The sequence below is a fragment of the Styela clava genome, chromosome 13 (assembly GCF_964204865.1).
Source record: "Styela clava chromosome 13, kaStyClav1.hap1.2, whole genome shotgun sequence".
NCBI lineage: Eukaryota > Metazoa > Chordata > Ascidiacea > Stolidobranchia > Styelidae > Styela > Styela clava.
In genome coordinates this window covers 18,046,065-18,058,588 of record NC_135262.1, presented here as the reverse complement: position 1 = coordinate 18,058,588, position 12,524 = coordinate 18,046,065, and the positions used below count along the sequence as shown (strand labels likewise).

Genomic DNA, 12,524 nt, shown 5'->3' with positions numbered 1-12,524 from the left:
TATTTGTTTCTATACAATATGAGAATATAAAAAAAGTTGATATGATATGGAATACTGGCATTGAATTTGAAACAGTTTATATTATGATATTATTTATAATTAATCTTTTTGGTGATCCTTTCACATTTCGTTATTACATATGTTTTTTACTTGACAAAATAGCCAGAAAGAAATTGAAAATACCTAAAAAAGTTCAGGTGTAGAATTTGGATTTAATATTAAGTCGATATAATTTTTCACAAATTAAAACATGAAAGGGGCAAAGAGTTGTCGTTTGTACAACAGTTTGTACAAACAGGATATTCTTTTTGCAATAGGCTATAACATCCGCTTGAACTAATCATGGTTATGGTAACAATTATTTGTCTGTGAGATTTTCAATCTGTGGAACGTTTTGTTTTTCATTTATTCCAGACTCATGAAATGGCTCACAAAAGACTGGAAAAAATTCCAAAGAACATTCGAAAGTTGATAAAACATGGAACTGCCATGAAGTTTTATAATGACATAGAATACAAATCTTTACCTCGTGCTTATGTGGAAGGTCAGTATTGTGAGTGTAGTGGTCAGCTGCATCTATGAGTGACAAAACAAGTGTTCCAGCGTGCTATTTGTATATACCTATACCATAATCTGTATCGTCATTAAGGAGAACATAGACTTTCCAGGTCTTGAAACAGTCAAGCATGTGCCCTAAATGAAAAAAAACTTGAACCGTACAACTTAATAAGATTAACAACTGCTGTGTACACTGGCGAGCATCTTGCATCGCAAATTACAATATTCTCACTTTTTCAATATGCATCAAGTACCTGTTTCCCCGAAAATAAGACTGGGTCTTATTTTAATTTTCTTTCAAAAAATAACACTAGGGCTTATTTCCGGGGATGTCTTTTATTTTCACTTATCATAAACAAAATTACAAAGCAGAGAATTGCGAGATTTTCAAATATACAAATAGGAAAACTGATATCCATTTACTTAAAGATAACACATTTTGTTTCTCACAAGTTTTAGATTAATTATTTAAAACGTGTAGAAGCTATCGACTAGGTCTTATTTTAAGCGGATGGCTTATATTAAAATCATTTCAAAATTCGGGCTAGGTCTTATTTTCGGGGAAGCACGGTATTAATTGAATTCAATTATAACAAAACAGTTGTGTGAAACTACAGTTCAGAAGAAGAATATGAACCTTTCATCTTTAGTTAACACTTTATTATTTTGTCAACTTTTTAGAATCAACCCCTGAACTATCATTATGTGAAGCTATTTCACGAACTCATCCAACCGCAGAAGCATTTCTTACTTCTCTTATTGAGCTGGATATCTCTGAAGCCACATTGACAAAACAAAAAGTTTCACTTGATCAGGAGAATACAAAACTAGAAGAAGCTCGTACAGCTGCAACACATTTCTTAAAAAAATTTGAACAGACATGCAGAAAGCATGGTGTGGCTATGCATTCACATTCATCTGACAGAGCAGTTTTGGAACAGGTATAGCTAATCTTTAAAATATCATTTTCCAGCTGTGATCCATAGATGGACAGCTATCTCTTGTGCTTAGTTTCATTTGAATCGATCTCGATGTGTGATATACTTCATTTGTTGTTTCCAAACAGGGCCATAAAGACTTTCTGATGATATAAATAGATTTAAAATCATAATTACCGGTAATGCGCAGATTCAAATCCTGTAGGAGGAACATTGTTTTCAAAAGGATTTTTGCACACCTTGATGTCATAAGGTGGTTCAATCGTTCATACAAATATATAATTTTTTCATTCCTAATTTAAAATTTAAATAAGTGTTTTACATTACTTGTGTAGCTGATTATGTATAAGCCTTGTAAATGAAGCAAATATGACACATCTTCACAATCTTTTTTTTTCAGTTTGGTCGGTATTACATAGCATGTCTTCTCAAGCATCATAATCTGGTAGATGCAACAATCACTCATTCTCAATATAAAAGTTCTCATAACAAACATACTCGATTTCCACACATTGTTCATCAACTATGTCTCGTTGTCGTTCGAGCCAAATTGAAAATTATTCAAGACCACCAGTCGTCAGAAAAGTAAGAATATTTTTTCTATTAATAACTGTGGATGTTTTTCACTGCTGAATATCGTAGCTGGAATAATTCAACTGTTTAATCGTTATTAGATGGTTAACGGTTACAATTGTTAAAGCGACTCCAAAGTATATTTAATAAATGTCTTTAATCAAATAGCGAATAATTGTCCAAAGCAATAACCAAAGTAACACATACAGGCATAAGCAACACCAACTGAACTGTGCACCAGACTACTGAGTGCACATGGTCATCTGCAACTGATGACATCAAAGGTCGTGCCCAACCATCTGGGAAAATGCTAGTTGCCAGAAATATAGCTAACAACAATTAATTTTGATTGTCATCCAAGATAAGACTCCATTTTTCACTGGGAACTCTTCCAATAAAAATTAGTCGTGATCTTTAATTTATAACATTGCTATATTGATGCTCATTTCAGGTCATATGAACAAATTTGTGAACCTTTGATGAAACGTTTGGACTTCTTATTGAAAGATATTCTTCCACCTACTTCTGATTTGTGTGAAATGATGTCTCATAATGTAGGAGCTCCTTTGAGCAGGTGCTTATTATTGTTACTTTATTTTGTACTTCTAATTTCTTGTCACCAACTCTTCAATCTCTACAGTTAAGCAGCGTGACGGCCTGACGGTTGAAGTGTTGGAACTAACTGTGGGGGTACTGCGGATTACAGTATTTATTTTCAAATAAAAGTACAGTTATCCCTATGTAGTGGAACATAATTTGTGCAGGATTGGTTTTGGACCACTGATTTGTTTGAGTACCGAAACTTTTTACCATAAGATACACTGGTAATTATTTTAATATGTTCTTAAACATTCCAAAATACCCTAAATGTTAAAAAAACGTGTATCTAAACAACCTTAATTGCTTTCACTCGCTGCACAACATCAGCTTCCTTTATCATTCCCTTTGTTATTCAAAAACACAGAAATGGTAAACTTTATTCTTTAACACCATTCTCGTAATTTTCATTAATTTCTTTTTTTAACTTGATAGTTGTTCACACTGTTTTCCTCTTCTCCTTGCCGCAGTACCGTAGCATTTTTTGGTTGATTACCAAATTGTTCAGGTTGTTCGACTACCTATGTATCATTGTAGCCCCTTACATATCGTGAGATATCAGTGGGTTCTAGTATAGAGCCATGATTAACACCGAAATTTATAATTAAACTGCCAAAATCACGCCAGAAATAGGTTCTAAAGAGTTTTAAACTTGGTGCTTGCTTTTCTGTTAAAACTGTCATAATTGAATATAGAGATCGCATTCTTTATTTATATAAAATGTTAATTCATTTTATGACATTTTTTTTCTCTCTCAAAGATGGAAACATGCCTTTCAAGTTTTGCGAGAACAGAAAATGGAATCTTCTTCAGGTGATCAAAATGATTCGATTGAACAACATTTGGAAAGTGAAGAAGATCAAAGTGAACTTAATGTCAAAATTGATTGTGACTCAGCAGAAATTGTACCTGCTTCATCATCATCTTCAGAGGGATCTCCTGCAAATCTGACCAAAGTAAAAATAAAGAAAAATGATTCTGAGGTTCATTTATATTTTATTCTTCAGAGAACAGAATTAAATCAATTTTATTTTATATCCAATCTGACATATTTTTGTTTCTAACACAAACTTTATATACAATTAGAGTCGTATAGAATTTGATATATAAGATGGTGTTATTTGCAAAATAATTCAACCCTTTCAAATAAAAAAAAATGGCACATTTTCCTACGTTCTGTGGTAACAGCAAAAGGGGTGAAATTAGTTACATTTTTAGAAAATTCCTTTGAGAATATTGAATTTCAAAATAAAATTTGGAAACGGGTTTGAATGCGCACTTTTCAACTGGTGGAAGGAGAAAGGGGGACAAAACTTGACATTCGTCTTTTGAATATATATATTTGTTTACACTGCAAAATTAATCAAACAGTGATGAAAAACTAATTTGAAATATTCAAATAACCAATCAAGGTTATATAGTAAAACTTGAATGAAGGCATAATTGTAACTGTATAATGATGTAAATAAGCAAATATTTTATTTCAGGTATTTTCACAAAATTTGAATTGTACGAGAATATTAACAAAAAAATTTACTCTGTTGTATTTCAATAGAAAGTAACAGGAGTATAAAGACAAAGACATACCGGTAGATTAAACAGCGTTTTCAGATTTCGCTCATCGAGTTGAAGTCCCTGATATGATATTAGACTAAATCTGTAGTATATTTAAATGATGACAAATTTTAATTCTAACAATGATTGCTATTTCAGGATGAATGTGAAAAAATATTGGAAAAACAAATTCCAAAGAGATCTATTGATTCATGGAAATTACTTTACCAAGTGGCTTCTTCAAAAAAGTTTCGTAAAATATTGTCAGATCGAATGAATGGTCCGGAATCCATTGATGATGACATCACATCAGCAATCAACGATTTTGTCTTTAAACCAAGTATGTGGTTATAAGTCTTTAATTATTTTATATTTGAAAATTTTCATTTGTTCTGTGACAATATTCAGAAAAATGTTACGTATTTATATGTCATTCGGTATTAATAACAAAGCTCTGAACAAGTAGCCAATGATATGTAAGTATTGTATATATCCTCGCATATAAGCCAAAAAAGGCCATGAATCATTGAATTTATAAAAATTCGCTCGTCAGCTGACCCTACAAATCAGATGCTCTCATCGTGAGTACCTGAGCATGGTTTGAGTTGTAGCTGTTGAAATTAAGTTAGCATACTGTCATTTTGTTTGGCAACTTTTTTGTTTGGTTTTAAACTCGGCTTACTGTATATGCTCGCGAATAGGCCGAGTTTAAAACTAAAAAAAAAAGTTGCCAAACTAAGGGACCGTCTTATTCGCACATAACTGAGATTGCACCAAAAAATCGGCTCATTCGGGCATCAGAATTTGATCACGCAACGAGATGATATTATGCTGACTTGCCAGTAATTTCAAAAGCTTCAAACCATACCAAGTTCTCACGATAAAAAGCGTGCACGCACACACACAATCGCTTGTGAAGGTGGATTGTCTTATCATACAGCTGATGGCTTGTACAGTCTGTGATTGGTTGTTTAACATGTGACGCTTGTACAGTCTGTGATTGGTTTGTTTTCGCTTGCTTGTGCAACAGTGTCGATTTACAGCCAGTTGTTTCGTGGTGAAAACGTTATTATTTGGTGCGCTATCGCCGTAGAGGCAATTAACGGCGTGCAACTCTTAATCATCTTTACGATATGTTATCCGTTAAGGGGCGGTGATAAGGCCTCTTATCGAAATTAACCACGTTGTGGACGATCAAAGGAAATTGTTTTATGCTGACTCAGGGACTCTTCTTAAACTCCCGACAACAATCCCTTCCATTAATACAAATCATAACGCATGAAAAGCAATATAGACTTTATTAACATGAATTTACAAGTAAGAGTTACGAGTAAGAATCTACGGCCGTCGCTAGCAAACAGAAATGATAAACGTGAGAAATATTTGTGTTACAGCAATTTTGTTTTCTTTCTGCGCCCTTCTTAAGGCGTCTGGCGTGTTAAGATTCGTAGCGATTTATAAGAATGTGTTAATACAGCGTTATTTCTTTCCTTGAAACGAACAAGAAAGAAAATTAATCGCTGTTGTGGCAATCAAAGGAAATTGTTTTATGCTGATTCAGGAACTCTATTTTAAACTCCCGACACAATCACGATGCACTGAAAAGCAATATAGACTTTATTTAACATAAATTAACAAGTAAGAGTTATGGGTAATAATCCACCTACGGCCCTCGTTAACATGCAGAAACGATAAACGTGAGAAATGTTTGCGTTACAGTAATTTTGTTCTCTTTCTACGTTTTTCTTGAGGCATCCGGCGTGTCACGATTCGTAGGACCAGCTTATGTGCGATTTTTTAATAAAATCGTCGTTTTTAGGGAGTCGGTCTATTCGCGATATAGGCGTAATTTCGAGAAAATATGGTATATGCTTATATGAATCTTATTGGTTCATTACACCCTGAGTGAACAGGTGGTCATGGGATTTGAACTCAAGATTCTAATCTGTGACGCCATCATAGTAAAGTCTAACGCTTCAATTTTTTGTAATCTGGTATGAAGACTTCAAAATTATACAAGTAATTTGGCTTGGCATTGAGCTTTGATCATTGTGTTGATCGTAATAATGTGCTCGTAATAATGTTAATTGTGAGTTCCAGGATTTGGATATGTGTACCTGTCGGTTTGTAGAATTTTTTATTGATTTCTCGAGTTTCTATTGTCCTGCGATAAATTATATAAATTCTATACTATATTTCATATTTACAAATTGCTCTTTTTTTACAGCCGTGAATTTGCCTGATATTCGTCTTACAATGGCTGAAGCCAGTGACAGCGTCTCCAACTGTATCAATTCGATTTTAACAATGTCTGATGTTTTTGATGAAACATTTTCAATGCCTTCTACTGTCTTCTGCCTGAGAAGTGCTTGGGGTGGACTTCTACATCATCAATATGGTGGAATAAATAGTAAATCAACCATGCAAATAGAAGCAGAAAAGGAGACTGAAAAGGTAATGAAGTCCCAAGCAAATATTCACATATGAAGCCAAGTATCTATCTTAAACTTAAGTTAAAAGAGTTCTATTTGAATCCTGAAGAAGACACCAGATGCACTTTAACTATATCATAGACCAGTGGTTCCCAATCCATTTTTCAAGCAACACAAATTTAAAAAAAAAAATAGTTTTTTAAACGCTTGCGACCCAAGGATATGTGACCCAAGGATATGTTCAAGCAACCCAAATTTTTTAAAAAAATAGTTTTTTAAACGCTTGCGACCCAAGGATATGTTCAAATACTCAACTGCATGTAGTGCTTTTAGGCCGCAAAATTGAATTATTGATACAAAAAAATTTTCTTACATGACATTTATTTAGCCAGAAATTAGTTCAAAATGAAGAATGCGAGTTTCTGGATAATAAGTTTCTTTTTAATAAGCTGTGATATTTACCACATATACAATTGGTACTAAGCAATATTTCAATATTAACAACAAAATATACTGGAAACCAAAACAATAACAATAATAATTTATAATAGGATTTATCCGATAGGAGTTTTGGGTAGCAACCCATAGGTTGGGAAACACTGCCATAGATTTCAATTTTGACAAACTAGGTGCAAGGATCGGGCTGGGCTGTGATGTCGAGAGTCTGAGTTTGGCATGTTTTTTTTTATTGGAGTCATATTTCCCTTCCAGAGTCCCCTCTGGCTCCCCAGGGACAGAGTCAGAATTTCAGACTTTTAATTGTGATACATGAAGTCATAGTTTTCCACAGAATCAAGCATTAAAGTTACTGTTTATTCGTTCAATCACAGTCCGGAAAAGAAGCTCAGGGACAAGCTTGTCATCAAATATTATGTGATAAATGGTAATTTGATATAGTTACCTCAATAAACAAATCTCTAAATCAACTTTTATTTAATTTGTGTGTCTTGCATCCTTTGTGATTAATTTTTTTTAGGAAATGATCCGCGGCCAAAAAGGGTTATGAAACACTGATATACTTTCTTTGAATATAATAATAAGTAACTTACTTTCTTTGAAATTTATTTTGTGAGTTTGTTTTAAGTTTTTTATTTTTCTAACAGAAGAAACGAGCTGAAGAAGAAGCAAAACCTGAAAATGAAAAAACAACTTTTATTGGATGCGAAAGGAAACAATCTATTTATGAAAATATTATTTCATCAGATCGATCACTTCCAGTTCGACCTCACATGACGGTTTTGTTGCGAATGATCAGAAAACATTTCATGTATCGAGTTATTGGTAAATCTTTGGTTAGCATTTGAATGAATTTCGCAAAAGCTTTGTTCTTTAGAATAGAGTCAATAAATGAACTATATACTATATAAAATTTATTTTTGTAATATTTTGTTTGAATGAACTTAAAAAACTGTTTGATTCCTGTTACGTCAAATATGTTGACAAAGACTGTCATTTAGACCAGAGTTTTTCAAACTTTGTTCTCGCACCCCCTAATAGTTCATGAGGTGGCACTTCTGTGGCCATGAGCAAAGGGCCCTAACTGGGTTACATTCGCGATGACAACATTGTTTAAAGTAAGTTAATTCTTTAACTGTAATACGTGTATATTTACTTTCTTATTATGAAACAAGGTGCATAATATGGCTGATGGGAGCCTGTTAAGTCGAATCTAGGTATTTTTATAGAAGAGCAGGGCCCAGTCTTTTGAATCTATCATGAAAGTTTGAGAACTAATTTACTCTGATTTAATAATATCTCGCTATGTATTCTGTAGAAAGATATTATGATTTTGATGACTTATTATTTCCATTTACCCTATTTGATTATCTTTGTTATTTTTCAGATGAATTGTGTGATGAAATGATTGATGTTCTTCCTAATTCTGACAAAAATTTATTGAACTCTTCGCTGAACATTTCTGCGCATTCTAAATTTCCAAGAATAAATCGACATACCTTGATCAGCAAAAGCAGGCAAGATGTTTTTATTTATTCACTAGATGCTGTGCTTGCAACTTTTTGTCTGTAAGACTACGTTTTTTTTGCTATCAGATTGTTGTCTTCCCCATATCGTTTGCGGTCTTTCACCTCATATAACTTCGATTTACTTTTTCAGGATTTTGAGTGAAAAAATTCGAATGTTGCATTTTGCATGGAGTACAACAGACTTCGATTTATCTCAGTCCATACTTTTTGGCTGCCAGACATTGCTTGAAAAATTATTGGTTTATATTCATCAACATGATATTTTTCCTGTCCAAGATCAATATCAGAAAACAAAAGACAAAGAAAAGAAATCTGGTTTGTGACACAATTTTATCTTCTAGTAACTGTTGATTAGTTATCCGGATTCAATAAAACAGCAACACTTAAAAAAATTGATTAACGTTGTCGCACCAAGTTAAACTTTGTTACACATTTGAATTTTATTAGCATAGCTGTATATTTTTGAAATTTGAAAAAGCTGTTTTGAAAATTTTTCAAACTTATATAACTTTTCAATGAAATACTTTGTTTCACATTATTGCTTAATTATTAGATACCAGCTCAAAGAACACCTATTCCTTTAACTCTCGAAAAGTAAACCCATATTTCAGTGGTTCACACCTTTTATATCTTCTGGCCCCCTTCCTGAGGCTTTTAAGCACTCATGGCTCCCCTGTTTATCATTCCAGTGGTATTCAAAGTGTTACCCTGATTGGTAGATTCCAAATCTCATTATGTTCAAACAATTCCTGCACAACAAAGGGAAAACACCCTGTGAAATAACCAATGGAACTATAGGAAGAACGGAGAGTTTTCCAGTAGGAAGGATTAAAGTAAATTCAGTTTTTCGTCTGTCATGGGGGCCCCCTGCAATCACTTCGCACCTGGTGGGCCACGGGCCCCCAGTTAGAAACCACTGCTTTTTAATTTAAACCTCAAAAACAGGTTCAAATTTCCTATATCAATTTTTATCCACTCTTTTACCTCACAGCTGAGATTTCGGATCAATGTATTTTGGATCCTGAAAGTATTGCGAGAAAAAAAGAGAAAATAAAACAAATGGAAAGCGGTCCTCAACTTGTAAAAGCAATGCATTATTGCACAAAAGTTGTCAGAGGACGAGATTGGAAATGGCAAAATCAGGATGGTACTCCTCCGAAACCTGGCGAAGTTGTTGGACTCCCTGATGATGGATGGGTTAGAGTTAGATGGCAATCTGGTATCACAAATTCATACAGGTTGGTTTTATTCAATTCTTTTACAATTTAGAGAAGAGAGCACGAATTATAACTGCTGTATTAATTCAAGCATCTAAAAATGACCATTGCTGCTTTACATATTTGGTTGATATGTTCCAGATTAGGGATTCTAAAAGTGGGCAATCTTGTCTTCTGGCGGGCAAAAAAGATAAAATAGTTGGCAGAAAATGGCCGCAATCTCGAAAAGTTAAAATAATGGAATTCATATATTTTGCTTTTCTCTACTTGATAACAACATCATAACAATTTTTTTCTTAGATAAAAACGTTTGGAAGTTGGAATTAATTGAGGCATTTAAAAACTTTTTGTTTGAATAGTATTATTTTAAGTTCTGTTGGAACTAAATTTATCAAAGAAATCTCTCATCTCTGATAAATAGGATTTGTCATAAATCCATTTTAGTTTTGTAAGGATACCAAAAGCAGATTTGTTTGTTTAAACCAGTGGTTCCCAACCTCTTCAATATAATATATTGATATTATCACCTCATCTGCTTGTTTTTCATCTTTTTGTTTCTCCATCACTATACCAAAAAATTCCTTCGGCAGTGTTATGTGCAACTCACAATCTGGCCTGTTTGAATAGTTATACTTATTGTGTATATTAATATTTCTTGTAATAATATTAAATAACTGCACATTATTAGTAAAACTAGAACAAAGATAAAATTTCTGATTTTCTCCCGAAAACAAGTAATTGGGAAGTCCTCTCCTAATGGGTAACATTGGTGGTATGAACTTTTGCATATTCAATTATAAACTTCTTATTAATTTCGCAAAAATGCCAAGATTCGTATTTGATAGCATCTATATTATAAAAACCAATTTTTCTGCTTTTGTTTAAACTTAATTTTACCTTTTTCATTATCTTATTCTAGAATGGGCAAGGATGACAAATATGATGTAAAACTTTTATTTCCTGAACATCATATCAATATATATGAAGATGATGATGACAGTGGAGATAAAGATGTTTTCAATAAAACATTATCAAGATGGAAATATACTTCTAGTACGAGTGGTAAAGGCTCACCACTGAGACCTATTAAAGATTTGGGAGAGATTGCTTCTCTATCTTTACAAGTATGTGCTGCTATATTTTTTTTATTATGAGTATATTCAAAAATAGCTTTTCAATGAGCATTTAAAACCTATCCCATCTGAGAAAAGTCGAGTGAACAAAACAATTTTAACATTGTCTCTTGTGGGGAATGTGGTCACCAAAGCTGAAATTTGTATTTTTTTTAATTTTCATGTTATCTTTCATTGTCTTTTTTAATCAATAATATATATTTTGGTATTATTCAATATTTTCAACATGATAAACATGGTCGAGTTTCAGGATAAATGTTTACTGAAACTTTAGTGATTGTGATTGATTTCCAATTCCCCATGAGAGCATAATGTTCACCTGAATGGGATGGGTAAAATAAAATGTTTTATTGAAAAATAGTTTGAAATCAAATTTCTAAATATCATTATTTTGTATTTTTGCCTCAAATTTTTTCTAGATGTTTTTATAACAGTGTAATCTTATAACTCAAATTTTACTTTTTATATTAAACATATGAGGATAAATTAAATCTCAATATTTCAGATTTATTATTACTCGCCTAATACAAAGTGATCTGAGAAAAAAAATTAGATCATTTGGACTATATTTTAGAGAGATTTTCTATGCAAAGCATCCTAGATTAGTGAAACTTCTGGGCAAACTTCTGGGCATCATACATAAACAAAATTTCAAGTTTGAAAATGTTTTTTTCATTTTCATAAAAGTAGTCAAGAAATTTAAGGGTTTTCATTTTGCCTTATGCAGATATACAATTATGTGAATAGATATTTTGATGACAACTTTTTTTTCAGGTACAGTTTCTGGCAACAATTCAGTGTAATCATCTGAATGATGGCGTAGGGAGAATCATCAGCAAAAGAATGTACAATATAATTGATCGTTCAAATGGACATTCGTTACAAAAGGTAATTTTTTACTTTCACTGTTATTCCTAAACTTCTACTAATTGTTTTATCATGAATACAAAATTCAATTCTTCATTTTCCTTATTCATTTCGGAAACTGCAATCTAAACTATTGATTATATTTTCTACTAGACTTCGGCTTGTACCGTATGTTTCGTTACTTAATTGTTATCTGCTCAGAATAGAAACTCTGTAACAGAATCAGAATAGAAACATGTACCATATATCAAGATATCATCGGTAACTGGCATAACTCCACTTAAACCATTAAGAGCATAGTTCAGACGGCGCACAAACTCTTCAGGGGACGGTTTAAGACCGAATGCCATTCTTCGCCACCTATAGCGACCCCATGGAGTACCAAACGTTGTCAGATAACTACTTTCAACATCGAGTTCAATATGCCAAAAACCATTTTTAACATCGGCAATGGTGAATACTTTTGCCTTGTGCAAGTGAGGCAATACATCGTCAATAGTAGGCATTGGATGATTGTTTCGTTTAAGAGCCTTATTCAAAGGCTTTGGGTCAAGGCATAAACGAATATTTCCAGATTACTTTGATACTACAATCAAATTTGAAATCCATGGCGTATGACAATCTACAGGGGATATAATACCCTCATTCACCAATCTGTCCAGTTCATTCT

The 12,524-nt window shown here is 32.8% G+C and overlaps 1 protein-coding gene across 5 annotated transcripts in view; it reads left to right on the top strand.

Annotated features, from left to right (window-relative positions):
• The window catches only part of LOC120333382 (E3 ubiquitin-protein ligase HERC2-like), a 72,225-nt gene that overhangs the window by 23,096 nt on the left and 36,605 nt on the right, over positions 1-12,524 (top strand). For 4 of the 5 annotated variants that reach the window (XM_039400792.2, XM_039400790.2, XM_039400791.2 and 1 more), the window contains exons 28-40: positions 415-544; positions 1,240-1,499; positions 1,897-2,081; positions 2,521-2,643; positions 3,427-3,649; positions 4,380-4,560; positions 6,448-6,674; positions 7,756-7,933; positions 8,496-8,625; positions 8,768-8,952; positions 9,629-9,875; positions 10,774-10,978; positions 11,762-11,875. In XM_039400792.2, coding sequence (XP_039256726.2) covers positions 415-544; positions 1,240-1,499; positions 1,897-2,081; positions 2,521-2,643; positions 3,427-3,649; positions 4,380-4,560; positions 6,448-6,674; positions 7,756-7,933; positions 8,496-8,625; positions 8,768-8,952; positions 9,629-9,875; positions 10,774-10,978; positions 11,762-11,875 — 2,388 coding nt within the window. The remainder of the gene's footprint in view (positions 1-414; positions 545-1,239; positions 1,500-1,896; positions 2,082-2,520; positions 2,644-3,426; positions 3,650-4,379; positions 4,561-6,447; positions 6,675-7,755; positions 7,934-8,495; positions 8,626-8,767; positions 8,953-9,628; positions 9,876-10,773; positions 10,979-11,761; positions 11,876-12,524) is intronic. The other variant, XM_078119002.1, reaches the window with a different exon arrangement.